Genomic DNA, 24,399 nt, shown 5'->3' with positions numbered 1-24,399 from the left:
TATACATACACTGTTAAAAGCTATATGAAGAACCTTACAGGTAATCTTAACCCTAACCACTCACGACTATAACCAAACACGAACATCTTACCAGTAATATCCCCCTCTTGGTCCTCTTTTTAATCATGATCACAGAATCAGTTAGATGAACCATTAAAAACTTGATTAAAAGAGCACGTAAAAATACCACAACCTACATGCAGGGCTGGAAAGAGGACGTAACAATACGATCAACTACGTGTACGAATGCTACATCGAACTGCCTACTCTCTACCCACGGTGTAAATGCTGTCAAACGACCGTCTCTGAGTTTAAGGCCAGCAAGTCTATTCACGTGGGTGTGTCATCTTCTACGGACACACATAAATAAACACCTTAAATCTGTAGAACTTATTTTCCAAGTTCCATATTTGTAACAAAAAACTTGCAGTTAGCTACCACACTCAAAGACTCCAAAATATAACTAGTACTTTTTGTTTTTCTGAAGTAAAAACATGTTCAATATCTTTCGACGCACAAGAACAAGTAACATCAAAGTAGTATATTCAATTGGATGAATATTTGCGTTTTAAAAATAAATTAACGAGTGGATATCCCTAGCTTCGTAGATAAATAAAACAAAATTCCAAATTCGAACAATTTAAATTATTTTGTTATCAAAGAGGCGCGTGGATATTTAATTTTTGGGTTGAAGATCAAAAGTGGTTGTCCTTTATCTTCGCCTGTAACAAGTATAGTTGATCGTAATTTAACGTTCCGTGTTTACATTTTATACGTCTAATATAAAAATTACATTTTTAATTCGGGAAACACGAAATTAAGTATCGTCATTTCAATTTTCTTGAAATCTGACGAAGTCAGCGGAGACTGCAGATTTTAATAATGATAATAGCATAATTCCAGCTGGTTATGGTGACGTTCACCACAGGAATGCACAGGTAAGACGAAGCCAGGCAACCGTTACAGAAACCAGTGTCGTAAAAAGGATGAATCACTCACAACAGCCTGAAACCGGCCTCAGATCACAGTTTTGTCGTGTCATCCAACTACTCTGGTGCGTCAACTCTAGCCTGACTTGAAACATGCACACTAAAACCGCAGAAGAGACTCAACCGTGTACGTAACGCATTTATGTGTGGTACTAAAACGTTCAAAGAAAATTAAAGGTTTATTTACAAAAAAATAATGAATAAAAATGTGTTGTTTAAAAACAGAAGCACTCATATCCTCACGACTCATGATATGTAAAGATTTGCTTAGATATAATGGACAGCCTTTTGCAGTGAATAGGTATTAAAACCAACAACTTGCAATACAAAAAACAAACGTACTGAAACGATGGATAGCTCTACATTAAACTCCGAAAGAATGTGTATTAACCATTAAAACAACAAAGAGCTTATATTCGAGAAAACAAATCAATATATTTCTTGTGGTAATGTTATGAAAGTAAACTTCTACCACCATCAGCACGAAAGTAACTTTCCACATAATAAGCATAACTGGTCAATCATTGAACTGTTCAAGTTCCAATGTGCTTAATGAACGTCATTTATTGAACATTATTTCTGTAACTTTTTCTCCAAAAGCTAGAATAAATTCTAGTATAAATCAAAAAAACAAAACAATATAAGCTGTTTGGTAATAAAATATTTGAATATTATTAAATGTCTTCATTTTGAACAACAGAATTGGGTTTCTCCAAACTAATATGGTCGTTTCTGATGACTTATGATAAAAGTATGTCACTTATCCTTTTTTCTCTACAACTTCTCAAAAGCTTTTCTTTAGTTACTACTAAACACGTAGGTGTCATATAATACTTTCATTCATTAACTCTTCTATTGGTGAAGTGTTATACTTATTAATGAACAGTAAAATATAGCACAGAGCACTTAGTTGAGCTTATACTCACTCACCTGTGTAAGAACAAGTGAAAAAATTCTGTTTTTGTGAATTGCCTCATTTTTTGGTATATATTACACGTAATGTTGTGTGTCTTTGGACAGCTCTGAATTTTATGAAATTGGTGCTTTTACATTTCAAAAAATTCACAGCTATCCAAAGACACAAAATATTACATGTAAGATGACCCAAAAAACGAAGCAATTCACGAAAACAGAATTTTGTCAATTGTTCTTACATAGGTGAGTGAGTACTAAGTGCTCTGTGCTACATTTTACTGTTCATTAATAAGTATAACACTTCACCACTACTTTACTCTGTGGTACATTTTACTGTTGGTTAATAAATATAATACTTCATCACTACTCTACTCTGTGGTACATTTTGCTCTCAGTCAATAAGTATAATACTTCAACACTACTTTACTTTGTGGTACATTGTAATGAGTATAATACTTCACCACTACTCTACTCTTTGATGTATTTTAATAAGTATAATACTTCACCACTATTCTACTCTGTGCTACATTTTACTATTTTTGCCAAAAGGCTAATAATCTTCAAGTCTACTTTTTCTGGTCATTTGTCTTGAGATGCTTCAATCATACATAATTTAATTAGCTCATCATTGATAAATAGTTTTTCTTGCTTGGCTAACAAGTGTGCCACTCAGAAACTTGCTCTTGTTGCAACTTCATTCTTGGCTTTCTTCCTTTTAAATACAAACTGTTATGATGAACATAGCTTTCCCATAAACTGAAAATAGTTTGATGAGTGCTTGGTTTGGTAATGTCTACAAATGTTGTATATTTTTAGCACTGTGATAGTCTCATTGCATATTAAACACAGCAGTTTGTTAGTGATTAAATAATGAAACAGTCCACACTTCAACGTTCTTTAAAAACACAACATTCAGAGTCAACTTTTCTCTTCTTCTCTTGTCCTAACATAATATCCAGGAATGGTTATGAACTTGAACATAAAGTAAACAGCAGCATTCATTGACGTACACTAAGTTACAAGAGGCAGGTGTGGGAAGAAATACACTGCTTCAAGGTACTGGAATCAGTAAGTGAGATGATGCAATACTAAGTAATATGATGTCTTCCAGCAAATAAAAATGTGTATTCCACCAAGATTAGTTGATGTTTGCTCAATTATATCTTATTTCTTATTTTTATATCATTAAAAATGATAATATCATTGCAGGCCATATCACAACTAGATTGGCTTTTACTCAATTATGTTTTTTTTGGTTTTTACAATATTAAAAAAATTATATGAGTACTTTAATAAACTTTTGGTGGGCTGGACAAATCAACTATGCAGGCCAAATGTGGCCCATGAGCCATAGTTTGGAGACCCCTGCTCTACCCTTTAGGCAAAACATACTTTTGGTTACTAAACATGATTACTGTACTCTGTTGGCTCTCACTCTCTCTAGATAGGATATCCAAACAGGAGGTTAATACCATGGTCTTCCACATATCTCTTCTCCTTGAAGCACAAACAAGTTCCAATGTTAATACTTTCACCCATTTCAATAAACTGTTGACCTGAATCAACCTTTGTTTTTCCAGGATGACTTGTCCAACATACCTTCAAGATGTACCTTGAGAATCAAAACTCAATTGCTTCATTTCTCTTTTCCATACTTTGTGATAATATCCAACATTCTGATGCATACATGAGAACTGGTATTACACAGCAACCCAAAACTCTTAACATCTTCTCCATAAAAAGTTTACCTTTTCTCAGTATTTTCTCACTTTCAGAAATGCATCTTTTGCTCTTCCTGTTCTCCATTTTATTTCATGATCATCCATCCACCTTCCTACGTTATTGAATTTACTGACATGACATAGCATAAAGGAATAACTTTCTTTTTTGTAATTTCCATTCATTCTATTTCTCTACAGTTGATACATAAATGCTTCTTCTCACTTTCACTAACAAGGCTTCCTAAATTTTTTATAGCTTCATTTTTGAATTGAGTATTAAAACTGCATCATCAGCTTAATGTTAGTTCTTCTAGTTCTATCTGCCAACAGTTAGCTCTGGTAAATCTTCTATTTCCCTCAAGCTCTTCCCACTGCACAAGTTTAACAAGTCAAGTGAAAAGATGCAGTCTAGCCTCATGCCTTTCCTTAATTTGGATGAAATCAATTTATTTTCTGTTTTTACTGCTACAGTTTTGTCCCAGTAGAGTTTTCTTAAATTTCTCAAATCTTAACCACCAATGTTTAGTTCTTCCAACATTTTCATTAAGTGCATATGTTCAACTTTAGCAAAACCTTTGATATAATCAATAAAAAGAGTCCTTCATTTCTACTATCCTCTCAAAAAGAATTCTTACTATGAAGGTAGCATTTTTTGTACTACAGTCTTCACTGTAAACCACACTGAACTTTTGTAATTTCCAGTTTTATTCCACTTCTAGTTTTCTTCATCAACACTTTTAAGAGTATCTTTGTCATGCAGCTAATTAAACTGGTGGTTCAATGTCCACATTCAATGGCTCCAGGTCTTTTGGGAAATGTAATAAAAAATTATTTACCAAGATTCTCAAGTATTTCACCATTTTCATAAACCTTATTGGTAAAGTTCATAACTTTCGTAGACCAACTTCTGAAAACATTTTATTTGTTCTATTATAATATCGTCTGGTCCTGTAGCTCTATTGGTTTTAATTCTGCTGATAACTGTTCATACATCTGACTTTAGAATTTTCAATCCATCCATGTTCTTTTCAACAAATACCTTTTCTGTCATGAAACCAATCTTCAATATACTTGGCCTATCTTTTCAACATTTGTTCTAGTTTCATAATTACACCACCATTCTTAGCTTTTATTCACCCACTAGCAGTGCATCATCCTTCACATGTAATATATTCAATATTCTTATACACTGACATAAAATCTTTATCCTTTTGTTTTCTACCTCTGTACATTTTTCATTAAGATGATTTTTCATCATTACACACTGAATAATTTTGTCAAATATCTTATACTCTTCTGTATTACAGCTTTTCATCTTCCTTCTATCTTCTATTTTGTCAATCATTCATTTCTGTTTCTTTTATTTTAACTTAAATGAAACAAACTCCTTGGTTGTTTCAACTGGTACTCCTTTAAACATTTCCCATTTTGATATATTTCCACTATACTCAATTTGTTGAAGATTATTTTTATCTGTCACTGTATACCTTTCTTTAATCAGCCTCTTCTTTCACTAAAATTGTATAACCAAGTTTTTTGTTGCTTTTGACTTACTAAGTTTCCTTAAACTTATCTTATGATGCACATTATAGACATAATTGCTTCCACAATAAGCTTCTGTGTAAGTTTTCAACTGTTGTTCTGCAATACAGAACCTTCTATCAATGATAATATAATCAATTTGATTTCTGACATCATCTCCAGGATTTTTCCATGTATACCTTCTTCTCAAGTGGTGTCCAAAACATACAATTTCAGTATTTTCATCTGAAATATTATCACATTCTTGGCCTAGATGTCTGCAGATGTTTGAAGAATTACCTGCATTAGGTTTCAGATTCTCCTTTATATGAAACTCTAAATTACTTATAAATGACCCCATATAATCTCATCAACTTTGAGAATAAGCACATCAATAACCAATGTAAAAACACTGTAATGTTTTTATATCTTCCTTTCAGCTTCAAGAATCTTTATCCTTTTCACAAATGTTGCATATGACACACTGAAGCTCAAGGACAGTTTCATTTCAAAATATTTCTTATTCTTATTTGTCAAGGCACAATGCCTTCACTCATAAATGGTAGGTGGATGTGAAATAACATTTTAGAAATACCATAGCTGACTTTACAAGGGGGGTGCACACACAACTTACAAACTGTTTTTACATGTTGAGAGTAAAATATAAAACTGACATTTGTTTTAGCAAAATTAAAGATGTGCTTTTCATTAATTGTTTCATCAAACTAGTTTAAAGTATTAAACAATAATTTCATCTATTAATTTATTCAAAGTTCAAGAGGTAACTATTCTTTTGTATCTTAAAATGTTTTTTTTTGTATTTCCTGAAGATTTTAGCACATAATTAATATGTATGGTATCCACAACAAAAGAGTTTTATTACAGATACCATACATAATTAATATGTATGGTATCCACAACAAGAGTTTTATTACACATCTCAATTAGAAACAGAAAAACCAAGAATAGTCAATATGAAATTTTATTGTTAAATTGCATAATTTGCCAATTCTATAATAAATAAGTTTATGTTTTTTAAGTATTAATTCCAACCCTAGTTTCATATTTTGATAATCATGACCAAAATCACATTTACTAAATGGTAAGTGAATTATCAACACAAACTTAATAGAAAAATTCATTTCTTTTATGGATTTGTTTAAAGACTCTTTAATATAATAATTTCAAAGGAAAAACTGCAATCATTAAACTAACTTCCAAAGCCTCCTGCTTCTAACAGATAATTTAGGTCTTTAAACCCATAATCCTTTGCACATTCTGCCAGAATTATTTTCATGGTGTTCTAATAATTACAATTATACTCTATAAAATTTCCAGTATATTTATAAATGGTAGATAATAACATGGTTTGGATTATTTTTTGGCCAAAAAGACAAACATTATCGGATGCTGTCACCATTCCATAGGTATATCAAAATTTACAGCTGGAAACTAAAGCATTTACACAAGTTTAAGGAGTTTCAAAACATAAAATAATTTTAAGGTAATTTACAAAACTTTAATGTCAAACCTCCTCCTCCTCCTGCAATACCTTTAACACAAACAAAATATACATAGTTCATGATCACGGGCTTTCTGAAATACCACCTTTTGGTGACAAACCCAGTATATTTAAAGTTATTTAACCTGTGTGACAAAAATGTCTTATAAAAAGGATTGTTTGGCACATGTGACAGAAATATCTTACAATAAGAATGTTGTTTGGCATATACTACAGCAACACCTTATAATAATGATTGTGTTCAGCAAATGTGACATAAATAACTCATAATATATACTGTGTTTAATATACGTGTCAAAAATAGTACATAACAGCAGTGTATTGTGCATATGACAGAAATAACTCATAATATAGTTTATTCCATTTAACATACATGAAAGGTTTATACATGTTGAGTAAATTATATTAAAATTATTCTGTAGCCACATCACACCCTTATAATACATGCAAGTTACATTACATGTGGTCATGCTTCACCTGGTGGCAGTACATCTTGATAACAAACACGAAGAATAGTTTCTATTGTAAATATCACCATGATGAAGCAGGCACTCCTGTATAAAACATACCACTACTCCCTGCAATGCAAGCTTTCCATAAGCCACATAGTGTACAAAGATGAAATCTCCCTGCACATCTATCAGTCACCAGTCCAATCCCTCAGAAATCTGTAGTCACAGTATTCTGTAACTTAGATGTAATGTCTTTGTATAGAACAATGTGAATACTCATTTCATTCTCCAACTGCTTGAGATATAAAATGGCTGAGTGGATGTGTCTTGGAAGCACCTTGTGTACATGTGGCTTGTGTTGTTTCCCCAGATTAAAATCATCCTCCATTACATCACCTACTATTGTTTTGGATGCATAAAATGTTTTTGTCACTAAAAACTTTGTTTTCATGGATTCTCACTTATTACCAAGAGCCATAATTTGCTTACCATGGCTAGTATAGACTTGTTACAGGCCTCCTTCTAGCTGGTTCTTAACCAAAAAAGTTAATCTATACTCCTTTATTTACCAATGTTATTGAGTACAAAGGATATCTGTCTTAGAAATTTAAATCTCCAATCTGAATAAATTTTTAAAATTTGAGTGTATGAATACTTTTCATTAGACATGGTTGTTGCATAGTTTTCAAAAAACAATTTTCAGTGGCATCACAGTACCCACAAAATACCAAACATGTCAAAATGTAATTGTTAAACATATAATTCAACCATAATTTAATATCACCTGTCACTGCCATATTACTTGCTGCTTTATACAGAAGATTAAAATGATTTTGAATATATAATAATAATTTGAAGCATATGTCACAAATGCATCTCATAATAAGAAATACTCTCGATATATCTGACACAAATAGCTCATAAATAGGATTGTGTTCAACATATGTGATGCATGTAGTTCATAAACAGAATTATTTTAAGTACATGCTAGAGAAGTATCTCATAACAAGAAATGTGTTTAGTATATTCCACACAAATAGTTCACTAATAGAACTGTGTTCAGGATATGCGACACAAATTGCTGTAAACAGGGTTATGTTCAGTACATGCAAGAGAAACACCTCATAACAGAATGTGTTTAGTATATGTGACCCAAACATCTCAATATAGAACTGTGCCCAGCATATCTGAAACAAATAGTCTATAGTAAGGAATGTGTCCAGTATATGTTGTTGTTTTAGCACAAAGCTAGAGAATAGCTATATGCACTTTGCCCATCAAACCAAATGCTGATCCACCAGGGGCATTCATCATATGATGCAAAAATAGCTCATAATAAGGAATGTATTCAGTATGTATGACAATTGATTATTCCAAGTGTGACTCAAATAGCTTGTGTGATATTTTCTTCAATACTTAGGCAGATAATTATCTTTCAGTAATACATATCAACGTTTAACCCACATAAAAGCGTGTCCCATCACACTTCATTTATCATGATATTTTGAAACAGTAGAAGTCATAAAAGACAAAATGCATTAATCCAGATAGAATAAATTGATTACTTTCTGCCCATTACAGTTTTAGTTACAGGGATGTAAGGGTGCCGTGAAACCTTCTAAACACAGTGAATGTTGGTATAATAAGCCTCAAATAAAGATATAAAGTATAAACTTTATTGTGAAATTGAAAATATCAATTACATTTTAAACTTAAATTGTTTCTTAATAAAGTTATTTTCTGTTACATCACCAACATTTTTAATAAAAGCAAACATCTTTATCAATGGAGACTCTAAGTTAAGAAACAAACAAATATATTTACGATTTGTTGTCTATACATTTCATATATTCAGTACAGTAGTCTAACAACAATACTAGATTACACTTTTGTTGGTAAGTGACATGTTAAAAAAGCCATTGTTGGAATTAAGTGTTACCAAATGTCATTCTTGGAGCATAATGTTACAAAATGCACTGCTTTTTCTATATATTAGTTGTTAATCAAACTGATTTTTACCAATAATTATTCTACGAATACACCAAGAATTTTTTTCACAAACAACTGTAAAGGAATTTACCAATGTTTGACTGCCTCAACTGCAGTTTCTATCTCTTTGTTGGTTAAATATGATTTTACAAACTTTATTTAATTCAGTTAGCTATGAAGTGTGAGTTTAGGGTATACTATGGGGTAGTAGTATGTGTCCCATCATCTTGGATGGACTACATACTAGTATCCAACTTTATTAAAGATTTTATCTTCTTAATAACTCACACAAAATTTTAAAATAAGGCATTTAGTTTCATAGATAAATGTCACATATACATAGCCTTACCTTAATATGGTTGTATTCTTCATACGAACAAATTTCTGGGATATCAATGGTTTCTGGTTCCTCCTCTACATCCATACTTCTGCAGACAAAAACAAATACATGGTAAACATAGTTTTCAATTAAAATGAACTAATTTAAATCAGGTATTTTAAAATAAAGATTCATACACTACTAACTTAAAAACAACAACATTCCTTTCACACAACAAGTGGTCTTATTTAACTGCAACCCCCATTGCTCATACTTTTTTATCTTGTATTTATGATTTAATTTGAACAACTCTAAATTATGTATAGGGGAAGATTTTATTAACAAATTTTATCCTTTACAGTAATTAGGAGTCTATCAAAATTAAACTTAAAATAATGTGGAGACATATTCACCAAGAATCCTAATTTTGTATAACAAGCAGATAGAAATGTCAAATTTTATAAATTTGTAACAAAACTACCATTAGCTAGGACTCACTAAGATATACAAAAATAAAAATTCAAAGTGAATCAATGATAAGAGTTCTCACTGAGAATTAACTTCCACGACCATAAAGATCATTGCAGTTTTTGTAGTTTAAGGTATAAAAAAACCTAATCCACAACTTCAATAAATATATGCAAGTTTTAATTATAAGAGTTCAATATTAATTAAAGCTTCTACGTGTAAGAATATATACTGCATCATAACAAAACTGAAACATGGTAACCAATAAAATTACAACTTACAGGTTTTACACAAACACTTTCTTTCTAAGTTTATTCCACAGTTGTTTGTTTTTAAATCCATTTTCAAAGATTAATGTTTCAAAATTTAACATGTTAATGTGTACATGTACATTAAATATGTGTTACACATTCAATATTATTTTATCATTTTACTTAACTGTTACGACTTTTTAAAAATATTTTCAATCTTGTTCTCCTTGTTAATACATAGCCAACTGCCATTTTCAACAGACTAATTACTCCAAACCCTACATATAGTTCAAGGTATTTTGGTTCTCTTTGTACACCTTGATAAGACAAATAAAGTACATTTTCTTCAGAGTAATAGTCTAAACCCTACCCCACTAACCATAAATATACACATATATCACATTAGTTGTCTTTTTTTATTATTATTATTAAATAGATTTACTGAAATGGTCTCCAGCCAATACTCATAACAACATGTGCACTATGTTCACACATCAGGTACTGAAATGCTACTAAAACAAAATATTTTTCTATCAGTGATGACAAGAAAACCCACTTGTAGAGAAAAATATATGTGTAAAAATGGCTGGTTTGGGTTGAGAAAATTTTTATGTAGAGGAGCAAACAATGTTTCAACCTTCTTTGATCATTTTTAATCAAAACCCCAACTGCAAATCACTGACCTCTTTGCTTAGTATAATTTATGAATCATTCCTTTCTGTTGTATTGTTTTTGAGACCTCCAACAACACAGTAAAAGTGCCATAATATTTCGATTTGATATATCAAAGCCAAGATTGATGTTCCTTTCTCGAAAATTCCCACAAAAAAGCACATACAGTATTTTCAAACTTTATCATGCATATTGCATACACATACATAAAGTATATTTCTCTTCATGACAATTTTAATACCCACAAAACCTGACCAACAAGAGTGATCTACCTACGTACAGTATGTACACTACACTTTTATCATTAAGCTGGTTACAAATTCTCAATACAAGCTTGGTCCCAATGACCATTTTTACTTGTATCTAGTTCAATACTATAACTATCAATAATGTATGTGTATCTTCACAAAGTATGGCATTATTTTAGTAAAAATTAAAAGTAATTCGAATACAACAAAATCAATTTTTCAATGAAGTACTTTTCCTTAAGACTTGCTTCTGAATATATTGTCTTTTTTTATCAATCCGAGTGCAAAATTATTTTCATATTAACATTAAAAATACTTTTCTTAATCTCAAAAATCTCAAATATCATTAGCATAATCTCTAAGGCCTCCTAAACACCTTTATTTTTGTAAAACTTATTTTCTCTGTGCTAACTCTATGAAAGGTTGATCTATTTGACCAATCTCGAAACCAACATAAATTTAACTCATCCTGTTGTTTTTTCTAGAATAACTTCACATTTATTCTAAGTAGCTATAAACTTATAACAGTATACATCTATTTATTTTATTTACCCTTTTAACTGTGCTTAAATACTAGTACCAGTACTATTTGCACCACTCTAAGTAGTAAATGTGTCATTTGGAGAACATATGGCTCACATTATACTCTCAAATTACATTACCCATGAGCATGCATTAATCTAACCTAAAAATCTTCAAATTTTTACACATTAGTTACTTTTATTATGATAAATAAAGAATACAAGAAGTAAAGTAATTAAGTTGTACAAAAAACAAAAGTAATATAACACATCATTTTATGAACAAAAACCTTGGCTATCTATTGGTAATACATATCATATTAAACATAAGAAAGAACTACTGGAAAATCTTGAAAAGATGTGACAGGTGGGTGTAGCAAGATGGCTCTGAATTTCTATTTGATAACTTCATAACCATATAAAATTGAAGAAGATGAAAATTATGCTTTACCTGAGTAATAATAATATTTTAATAAGTAATTATGTTAAATTTCTTATTTGCTGGAAGGGTGGTAAATAAAGAATAGAGGATGCTTAAAGAAAAAATGTTACATTTGTCACACTTGGGTAAATTTAGTATCTTTTTTTCAATATTGCCTAATAAAATTACGAACAAAAAACTTGTATACTACACACCTAAAATATGGATTATTACCTCTATTTGTCAATGTTTTTTGGTTTTTTTTCCATGTTACAAGCCTTTCATTTCTCTTGGTTCACATGGTTTAACTGATCCACACATGTAAATCGTCATGCTACTAATCTCCATCAAAATACATGCCACCTCCATACACATAACTCCCTTTATGCTATTGCACCAAACTATCACTTCAAGTTGTAGTCAGAAAAATGAGCACTGGTGAAGAGTGGAGAGAAAGAGGAGAAATAAGTATCTTTCAGAAATACACTAAATGGCCAAAAGTATGTGAACACCAGACCATCACACCTATATGTGCTTGTTGAAAATCTCATTACAAAACCATGAGCATTAATAAAAAAGTAGTCCTCCCTTTGCTGCTATAACAGCCTCCACTCTTTTGGAAGGGTTTTTCACTATACTTTGGAACATGGCTGCAGGAATTTGCTCCTATTCAGCCACAAGAGCATTAGTGATGTTGAGCACTGATGTCGAGCAAGAAGGCCTGGCTTGCAGCCAGCTTTCCAATTCATCTCAAACCCAGATTCATCTATCAGACTGCCAGATAGTGAAACATGACTGATCACTTCAGAGAATGCATTTCGACTGCTCCAGAGTCCAATGGCAGTGTGCTTTACATGCACAATGCCATGCGTCGGCCATGGACACCACTTCATGAAGTCCTGATATACAGTTCTTTTACTGATGCTTCCAGATACAGTTTGGAACTCGGTAGTGAGTGTTGCAACTGTGGACAGACAATTTTTACATGCTATGTACTTCAGTACTCTGCAGTCCCATTCTGTGAGCTTGTGTGGCCTACCGCTTTGTGGTTAAGCTGTTGTTGCTCCTAGACATTTCCACTTTACAATAACAGTTGACCAGGGCAGCTCTAGCAGGGCTGAAATTTGATGAACTGACTTGTTGAAAAGGTTGCATCCTATGACAGTGGCACATTAAAAGTCACTGAGCTCTTCAATAGGACCCATTCTACTGGCAATGTTTGTCTATGGAGAATGCATGGCTGTATGCTTCATTTTATGAACTTGTTGACTGAAATAGCCAAACTCACTAATTAGAAAAGGTGTCCACATACGTTTGGCCATGTAGTGTATATGTTTAGTGTAGGAGAAAGTACAACTTCTGATAAGGTACCTTACTTCTGCTCATATACATAACTAGAATCCCAAATTAAATAGATAAAGGGACCAGTGCAAAGGAGAAAGTAGAAGCATGAAGTATCCACTGAAAACCATCAACATAATTTCACAAAACAGAAAACTAAAAACAAGCTTACAAAAAGAGACATTAATTCCATTAAAAACCTAAAACAAGACAAAAATATTAAAATTCTAAAAGCAAATAAAGGAAACACTATAGTCATAATGAACACGAATGAATATATCCATAAAATGAAGAACATCCTATCAGATGCAAACAAATTTAAATCAATTCACACAAATCCAACAAGATACACGAAACACGACTAAACAAAATACCACTAAAAATGAAAAAAGCCAACACAATTGCAAAAACACTTTATTCCTACCTACGCAAGACCGACTCATGCACACCACAAATATATGGCATCCATAAACCTTATAAACCAGATTGTCCATTACAACCAATAGTGTCCACATGTGAATCATTTAATTATAATCTTGGTAAATACATTGCATGGGCATTCTCCAAATATGTAACATCAGCCAGCTCATTTATAAAAGACTCCTTTAATTTCAAATCTAACCTTAATCAATTTAATCATAAAGCCTCAATGGCCAGTTTCAATGTTATATCCCTCTTAACAGAAGTCTCAACTGCTGAAACCTGAAAGATAGCCTTAGAACTCTATATCCGAGACCCTAACCCATCAATAGACATTCCCAGCAACCCTCATAGAATTCACCATGATGAAGACAAACTTCACGTTCAACAACCAAAACTATATACAAACAAATGGGCTAAGCATGAGCAATCCAGTATCACCAGTTCTAGCCAATATTGTTATGACACAAATTGAAACACAAGCAATTAACACAGCATTACCTCCACCACTATACTGGTACAAATATGTAGGAAACATGATTGCAGGATTCACATCTGCAAAACACACACTTAATTTTTTCAATCACATTAACTCTATACATCCCAACATTAACTTCACATGTATACAGGAAGAAAGCAATCAAATATCATTTCTTAACCTCAAAATTACAAGAACCAATACACAATTTAAAACAGAAATCCACCAAAAAATCACCCATACTGGACTATACATTCCTTGGGACTCAGCACATGAAACAAAACTCAACATACTAAGAAACCAAATAAACACAGCCATAAAACTATGCTCACCAGATAAAATTAATGACGAATTAGACAAAATAAAACAATATTTCACCAATATCAACAAGTTTCCTCCACAAACCATAGAAAACATTATATGCACACACCTAGACAAAAACCAAATCAACTAACAAAAGCAAATATACCCCACGATTTAAAAAATCATGAAACCATATACGGCTGCATACCATATATTCCCAACATCAGCAGAAAAATAACCAACATTTGGCAAAATAAAACAATATTTCACCAATACCAACAAGTTTCCTCCACAAACCATAGAAAACATTATATGCACACACCTAGACAAAAACCAAATCAACTAACAAAAGCAAATATACCCCACGATTTAAAAAATCATGAAACCATATACGGCTGCATACCTTATATTCCCGACATCAGCAGAAAAATAACCAACATTTGGCAAAAACTAACATTTCAGTTGATACCAAATTTATTCAAAAGCCAGGCACAAAACTTAGGTCTATACTATGTAAAAACAATGCTGACAAACAAAACAACATTATTTATAAAATACAATGTGATAACTGCCACAACTTCTATATTGGAGACACAAGCAGAAAAATGGAAACCAGATTCACAGAACAAAAATGTCACCTTCACACCTTTTCATATATAATGGAGTAGATCACGTGCAGTGGAAGTGCCTTGCATAAGATTGAACATTAGATATTTTGAGAGATGAATAAAAGTAGTTTGCCCAAGCAAAAAACATTAGGGAGAAGTGTCTTGTGATATGATGTAGTATGACAAGTGTGGTCAATCTGAGTAGAAACTGTTTAATGGAAACATGTTTATAAAATTCTTCGTTTCATATCTTGTAACTAAGTTATTTAGAGATCAACAAGTGCACTCTGCCAGAAACTCCTAGTATTTGTTTGAAGTTAAGCACAAAGCAACACAATGAGCTATCTACTTTACATACCATGGATATTAAAACCTAGATTCTAGCTTTGTAAGTCCACAGACATACTGCTGTACCACTGGTTGACAAAACCCCTAGTAATATTACTGAGTACATCAAGTGCAGTCCATCTTGGCATAAAACATCCAAGGGTAATTCCTTGCATAAAACTGCATTTCACAATTAAAAAGAACAGTTTATTTGGGAAAAAAAAAAACTTCTGAAAAAAGTGTTGGACTTGCATATTATGATATTGCATAATATGAAACCGAATGACAATAGCCCTCTTTTTATAGAATAGGTACATATTACTGTGAAGTTAAATTAACTGTACAAATCCCATTCCACAGGAAACCTCCATGGTCCACAACTCCAGCAACTAGGAACCAAAGTGAAAAGCACTCTTATGCTTCACTAGAAGAAAGGAGAGAATATGCACTGGGGAGTCTGGAAGAAAGACACACTGCTGACAGTGCAAAGGGTTTCTATGATTCCCTATTTTGAAAAGTAGAAAGACTTCAATTGTAAGAATGATGAGTCAGTAAAGCTGGACAAACATTCTAATCTGCTTCACTTATGAAGTCCATGAGAGACAGTCCTATAGATCAAACTGTTAAAATGTATATATATATATATATATATATATATATATACACACACACACAGATAAACAACTGTGATCTTACAGAAACACCCATGGTGAGTATTATGGAAGTATATAGATTTAGTGCCAAGATATAATATTTACCTACCTGACCAGGTAACACCCACCATCAGGTGGAATCCTGAAATACGATGTACAGCAATAAATTAATGTAAAAAATAATAGCACATTGCCTTATCCCAGGAAAAGGCAAACAGTCATGTATAGAACTACAAAAGATGAAGATGATATCTGCTCAAGGAAAACACAACTATGTTTTGCAGATAATGAGTAACATGTACTGGAAGTTGTCTACATACCAGTCTGAATTATTTTTTCCAAAAGACAGAGGTTGCATGCAGCTAAAGACATAGCTAACAGTGTTGGGAAAAAATATGGTGCAGATAGCAACCATCTACAGAAACATCAGAATACACCAATTGTGTGAGTTGATAAACTCAACCAGCAAGTGTAATATGTGAAAAGACCATCAAAAACCAAGAAATTTCATGGAACAAAGAAACAGGAATGAGAACTATGTAAGGAGGCACTATAAGTCATATAACTGGGCAAAGTAGACAATCTGAATCTGAATGAAGGAGTGAGGGTATAAAAGAAGTCTAAAAACCTTTCCAATGTCATAGGAAGAAGTGTCTGATAACATATGAGGTATGATAAAGGAGATGAGGACAACATTAGTGGCATAAATATCAGAACAACAATGACTGCGTGCAAGGTGAGGAAGGAAATAAGTCTTAAGGGGAAAATGATACAAGGAACACATTGCAATGGGTTTAAAGGTAAAACTGGATAGGGCAGAAATTAAAACAATAAGATCCCATTCTGGCAGAATAAAAGAATGCTGAAGATGGACCAAACAAAAGGAATGGAAAAGGAAGGAAATAACTGGGGAAAAGAAAGTATTATAAAAATGGGAGAAAGGAAGGTGTTTGACAGAGCATCCCTATAAAAAGCAACAGTTGAAAAAGACAAAACCTGAACAAACAACCAGAGAAAGGACTCGGACAAGTGAGGAACTGAAGGATGGGTGGTCAAAAGCCATAGCCTATAAACCAAAGCATCTGGTATATAAACAAGGAGGAAGGGCAAGACCCAGAGCTGAGGTATGGGACAAGACAGAAGTCTCATGTAAAGCTGCAGTGTGGTGACATTGGGATGAAAAACATCCAATCATAGTTGTTCAAGAGCAATTATGTCAGAAGCTGTAGCTCAAGTAAAAGCCAGAGTAGATGGAATCAGGTCTAAGCCAGCCAATATGAAGCAATCAACAAAAAATGTACAAGGATTGATCTGGATAAGGGAAGAGGCCCATGCAAAGAGTCTGATCAGAGGGAAGGCATATAGGTCTTGGAAAATTCTTCCAGTCTGAAATGAGAGAATCCACACCCAGATCTAAGGGATGAAAAACTGGTGACAAAAAAATTAAGGAAGTTTGCCATTCCAGTGAATGGAAAATGCATATATAAGCAGAGCTCCCAGTTGAGAACACACCCACATAAAACCCAGAAGATGAAGGGAAAACTAAGTGAGATAACCTGTTTTGGACATGATAAGCAACCAGGCACAAGATTCCTTACTCTAGGAATGGAACATGACACACCAATACAATCATATCATGGTTGGTGGATTATTACACGAGATCCAGTCTGAAAACACAGAGAACTGGACTTGATTCCTCACTGCTTGGTAATATACCTGACAACAGTAGAATTGTCATAATGAACAGATACCACCCACCCCAGCAGGAATTGGAAAAAATGATACAGAGCCTGAAGAACTGTGAAAAGTTCTATGATGAGGTATTAGAAAGTAGCCTCCTCGTCAAACTACCAACCCAAAATTTCTGAAGAGTTGGGTAAAGGACCCCTTCTCTCCAAGGAAGGATCTGTAAATAGATCAGATTTGGTACAATGTGGATAAATGGGAGCCCCCACCATGTTCAAGTCCCTGTTGAGCCACCAAGCAAGGTTGGCCCTGATCCCAGGATAATGGAATATTGGATGGCCCAAAGGATACTGGGTAAGAAACATCCAATTAGGAGAATGGAAAGCTTTTTAAGGAAGCCAACAATCCTCAAAAAGACAGAACCTCTCTTTTAATGAGAGTAGAAAACAGTTCCGTCATGATTGGCTGCTCCATGTCCTAGAACCAAAGTGGAGAAGATTGGACTTGACTGAGATGAATGGTGAAGAGAGCCTCCAAATGAATAAGATACTATAAAGGAGTAAAAAAGGACTTCTCCAACTTGGTGAGAAACCCCATTCGAGCATCTTCTCAAAGAAATAAGGTGTGAATGACTGAGTGGGCACAGGAAGTGGTGAGAAGAAACCAGTCTCCATGTAATAGGGAGCCCAAAGACATAAAGAGTGAAGATGATGTGCACAAAAATATTGTACTATACAAACTACATATGGAGCTGAAGAAAGACCTTGTGGATAAAAAAGCTATAATATGACTCCAATCTTCCATGCATTTTGGAGACACCAAAAAGATAAATAAATCTTGGTTGAACAAGCACCACCCATTTGATGGCTCCTTTGTGTAGTAGGTCACAAACAACTGGACAAGTTACAATCCCATGGAAAAGGGAAGGAGATCTGGGAAATAGATAGAGGAGGAACAAAACAAATGGTAGAAATCTACAGACAGAATCCACAGAAACCATGAAACTGTCATAAAGTGTAGCAAACACATACTAAACATACTAAATGTACTTACAAAACACAGAAAGTACACAATGCATAAAAAATAACAAACCTGTAAACTCTGAAATTTGACCTAAAACAAAATAAGTAAAACACAAAGTATACACCACTATAAAAAACTTAGAAGATAAACAACCCTTAAATATTGAGCATACAAGTCCACCCAAAGAATCTGTAAGAAGGATATTAAAATAAAACCTACCCTAAAGAACATGAGAATAAAAAAGATACCTAGTTAACAAAGTTTGACTTTATTTGTAAATAAAATCACAAATTATATTTCCAGAATGCCACTTCTTTAGCTCATTATTTCACACTTCATCAGGAACTATCAATATCCTACAAGTTCATAATTCCAGTGAAATCTGAAATTAATTCTGGAAATATAGGATATGATTTTATTTACACTTATAGAAATTTCATAGTAATACACTCCAGTGTACACTAAACAAAGTTAAGAAGAAAAGTTAACTCTAATTTACTCCCCAATTAAACGTAACTAGTAGTAAAGAAGCAGGAACTTACAAACAAATTAACATTTACAGAAAAAAGTAGAAATGCAAACAAAAACAAAGAAATAACCAAACACAAATTTACACTAAATTAACCTACATGGTAAAAGTACAAAAACCTAGCTTATCCAACACTGAGAAGAGAGGAAATGAATGACCACTATTATCGAGTGCAGAAATTTGGTCTGTCAACACAAGCTCAAATAAAGTCATTAAACATGGGTATATCTAAGAGAACTAACAAACACACTGAAAACCTTACCACAGATTTCTTGGGAAAAAAAAAAACAATACAGATTACATGAAAATAGCAAGTGGAAAGTACCACAGGAAAACAATACCTAGCCCAGCAGGATTACATAAATGTGTGGTAACAAGTGAAAAGTGCCACAAACAAATAGTACCTAACTCAGCAGATTATATGAAGATATGGTAACAACTGGAAAGTGCCACAAACAAACAATACCTAATCCAGTAGATTAGAGGAAGGTGTGGAACAAGTGGAAAGTACTAGAGGAAAACAATTTCCACAGAGTAGTTATCTTCTTTATCACAAAAAATAGTAATGTCAAAGGAAAAACCATTAGCCAAAGGTAAGACATAAATTCCCTGGAAGCAAATGCTTATGCTTCTCCGGTAGACACTGTCAACCAAGAGACTAATATTCTACTTATGAAAGAAATTTCGACATCCATCATACTAAATCTTGAAATTGTATGAACAAAGAAGAATTCTGAAAAAGAAACATTTTTAAAACAAATGAGCAGAAACTGAACACTTGAAGTTGAAACAGATATGAAGTTTCTTTCAAGCAATCATATTCATGTAGTAACATGAAAAACAAGTTAAAACACATGTTCATACACTACAATGGCAATCAAGAAAGTAAGGATTGTGTTGTAATGGTAGAAAGAGCTTTAATAGGTAGCTCAGTATGACTGATGAAGGGTAGTCACATGAACCACACGTTACTACAAAATTGCAAAAATGAAGGAGTATAAAAGACTGCACTGTTGAAAACATTTAGCAATGCTTAGACAGCAAATCAAGTTCAGGAGAGCTTTAGATAACAGGAGGAAGTACTATTTTGTCCTTTGTTTGTTAAGAAGAACAATGAACATTTATTTGCCACAATAGCATATATATATATGACATTAAAACAATGTTCTGAAATTATCCTGAAATTAAAATACCTTAAAGATGCTATTCACATTTGTTTCTATAAAAACAATGAGGTTATTTCTTAGTATTTTGGCATATTTAATTTTATAAACCTTCAACACCTATTTCCTGTTAATGTTTTCTTTTGTTAGATATAAACAAGTCAATGTTGAAGTTTTAAAAGGTTTTACATTTGTTGATTTCTGATATTATGCTTCTAATGTTGTTGTTTTTTATATTTAAGTATAAGGAATAGTAAAGGCCTAGCATCATACTCAATTTTCATGTTGATGAGAATACTTGATTAAACCTAGGTTGAGAACAAGTTCAACAGCTTCACTCATCTACTTTTTTCAGTCTGATTTACATATTCATAAATCCACAACCTCTCTACATGTACTAGAATTACCTGCTCTCCATTTTCAGTGCACTCCTCAACTTGGTTTGTTACATTTTTTTCATGTCTCATTACAAAACTGACAGAGATGTATTTTTATAGTCAGGCTTATCCTCTCAATTAGTTAATAAAATGAGCAGTTCATGAATCAATTCATTCAATTACAAAATATGAAAATTCCCCAACTCCAGGGATGTTTTGTCATTAAAATTTGTAATATGTTTATCAGTAAACAAGTGAAAATGTTCTAATAATACATCATTAAAACACCATTCTTAAGCAGTTGTAAATGTAGTTTCAGAAGAGTGAAACATTCTAATGACTCAATAATGCATCAATGTTAGACATTTCTAAGCACAGTTTAAGGAGAGTGGAAATGTTCTAGTGACTCAATAATACATCACTGTTACACAGCTGTAAACACAGTTTCAGGAGAGTGAAAATGTTCTACTGACTCAATAATACATCACTGTTACACAGCTGTAAACACAGTTTCAGGAGAGTGAAAATGTTCTACTGACTCAATAATACATCACTGTTAGACAGTTGTAAACAGTTTCAGGAGAGTGAAAATGTTTTAGTGACTCAATAATACATCACTGTTAGACAGTTATAAACACAGTTTCAGGAGAGTGAAAATGTTTTAGTGACTCAATAGTATATTACTGTTAGACAGTTGTAAACAGTTTCAGGAGAGTGAAAATGCTCTACTGACTCAATAATACATCACTGTTAGACAGTTATAAACACAGTTTCAGGAGAGTGAAAATGCTCTACTGACTCAATAATAAATCACTGTTAGACAGTTATAAACACAGTTTCAGGAGAGTGAAAATGTTTTAGTGACTCAATAATACATCACTGTTAAACAGTTGTAAACACTATAAGGAGAGTGAAAATGTTTTAGTGTCTCAATAATATATTACTGTTAGACAGTTGTAAACAGTTTCAGGAGAGTAAAAATGTTCCAGTGACTCAATAATACATCACTGTTAGACAGTTGTAAACAGTTTCAGGAGAGTGAAAATGCTCTACTGACTCAATAATACATCACTGTTAGAGAGTTATAAACACAGTTTCAGGAGAGTGAAAATGTTTTAGTGACTCAATAATACATCACTGTTAGACAATTATAAATGCTCCACCAGAAGGCCTGACTGTATGAACTAGTAGCTCCAAGCAATAATTTTAGTGAATGAAGCAGTTTTAAGTTGAAATTCCTGGCAAATAACCAACACACATTCAGGTGTCTGAATCACAAAGTTATATAGCTACTTTCACAACTGAGCAATTCTACATTAATTTCAGGGTGTCAAAAGAAGTGTTAATTTTGAAATCCACATTTATTTGTACAGCTAAATTTGTGTTATTCTTGTTGTTATGTAATTTTAAGGTAGTTTCTTAATTCTATAACTACTGAAAGGGTTAGCTTTTCCAACACATTCTTCTAAGCTATTTATGTAGTACTTTGCTTCTTGTTCAAAACATTTTTTGGTTACAAGGTCTCTGATAGACTGGATGGGAAATGTTAAAAACCTCCTACATAATAATTTTTATGGCAGTTCCAGGAAAGTTTACTAACATTGCTCTTCTGGACAGTTATGGGGTGTTGGTAAAATCTTTATTACCAAGTTGATAAATGGTATTTAGGACACAAAAATACATAAATTAGGAATGGTGACCAAATCATTTTTTGTGCCTCTTACATAATGTTTTTAGCAATATGGCTATACATTATGTCAAACTGAACCTTAAAATTAATAGAAGTCCTTTTGCACAGCACATAAGTGAACACATATTAATAGCAAATTTTGTTAAAGGTAGTTATAAAGTATCATAGTTACAAATCTAAAAATAGTTGCATCATTTTTAATGTTATCAGCATGTTTGACCTTTACACTAATGATATCCTAGTCTTATATTAAATGACAGTTCAAGTTATCTGCAACAGAATTCATTCACTTTTAAGATCTTTTTTCAACTCAGAAGAGGACATCACAGGCTAATTTATATTATTTGATGTTATATTTTGTGTACAGTAATTAATAATGAAACCAGTAGGTAGGGATGCTTCAAACTATCACATTAGGTGAACCCGCTACCAATCTATCAAAGGATAAAGCTGAGGAAGAAAAACAAACTAACATGGGAAAATGAAAGGGTACATGTATCCACAAGAAAACTCCCCAGGAAAGGAGGTGAAATGAAGAGAGACAATAGAGGATGGTGGTGAGTGTGAAACAAAGACTGAACCAGGAAAAACCTTAATGCAGTTCTCAAGGTCAGAACCACTAGCCTGAATCAGAGGATTTATAATTACAAATTTTGACCTATAACAAGCCAAAGCACAAGACTCAAACAAATAGATCACCCAAGGTATGTTGGCACTTAAACATATATATGTGTACATAGATAATTTGGCAAGAAACTATTCAGCATGTACTGGAATATCAGTAGAAGGGGAGGACCAAATAATCCAATAATGGTGCTGATTGAAGGCAGGAGGAGCAATCCTAAAACACATGGTTTTCAGACAACAGGTAATTCTTGATGACGAGAAACCCACCTGAAATAAAAATGTGTCTCAGAACAGCTCGTATGGGCATAAACATATTGATAAGCAGAGAACGTTTTGACTTTCCTAGACACATATTAGGAGCAAAATATAAACGGGTACAGGTTCATGTGGGGCATTGCAGTTGGATGTTAGGTTATTAAATTAGTATAGGTATAAAGATTTAATTTTGGTTTTAGTCACTGTATAAGTAGGGCTTTTTTAATTTTGCATTTGTTTATATTTGCTTCCCTACTTAGTATCTGGATGTTTTCTATGGTTATGTAATGTTTATTTGATTTGCAGTGTTCAAAAACATGAAAGTTTTTTTTTGTGTTCTTTGAATCTAGTTTCAATTTTTCTTCTTGTTTCTCCAATATAGAAGTCATGGCAGTTGTTGCATTGTATTTTATAAATTAAGTTGGTGTTGTGTTTGTCAGTGTAGTTTTTACATAGTATGGACTTTAGTTTTGTACCTGGTTTTTGAATACATTTGGTGTTTACTGGAATGTTGTGTTTTGTTATATGTTTTTTCCAAATGTTGGTTATTTTTTTGCTGATGTTGGAAACATATGGTATACAGCAGTATAAGGTTTTGTAGTTTGTTGTATTTAAAAAAATTATTGTTGTTTGTTTGTTGTTGGTCTAGGTGTGTGCATATAATTTCTTCCATGGTTTTTTTTTAGGTAATATGGCTAGGAAATCATGTCCATAAAAAACCAACAAATGACAAGGAAAATCCAGAGGGGTTGCATAGGAACAGTGCAGCAAAGGCTTTAAGCTGGAAAAGACTATTCAAATCCCCTTCATCATGACCATATTCCTCCAGAAATAGGAGATCTGACCAAGATTCCAGAGACATAGCAGGCCACAAGGTAGTTTTGAACTCATAATACACCATGACCAAAAC

The 24,399-nt window shown here is 32.8% G+C and overlaps 1 protein-coding gene across 4 annotated transcripts in view; it reads right to left on the bottom strand.

Moving 5' to 3' along the window:
* LOC143252992 (patronin-like) overlaps positions 1-24,399 on the bottom strand; it is a 74,999-nt gene that overhangs the window by 45,835 nt on the left and 4,765 nt on the right. For 3 of the 4 annotated variants that reach the window (XM_076506008.1, XM_076506011.1, XM_076506009.1), the window contains exon 2: positions 9,459-9,537. In XM_076506008.1, the coding sequence (XP_076362123.1) occupies positions 9,459-9,533 (75 nt within the window). In that variant the 5' untranslated portion in view covers positions 9,534-9,537. Of the gene's footprint in view, positions 1-91; positions 282-9,458; positions 9,538-24,399 lie in introns of those variants that run through there. The other variant, XM_076506010.1, reaches the window with a different exon arrangement.

The sequence above is a fragment of the Tachypleus tridentatus genome, chromosome 6 (assembly GCF_004210375.1).
Source record: "Tachypleus tridentatus isolate NWPU-2018 chromosome 6, ASM421037v1, whole genome shotgun sequence".
NCBI classification, from domain to species: Eukaryota; Metazoa; Arthropoda; class Merostomata; order Xiphosura; family Limulidae; genus Tachypleus; species Tachypleus tridentatus.
This window is presented reverse-complemented; position numbering and strand designations above follow the sequence as displayed.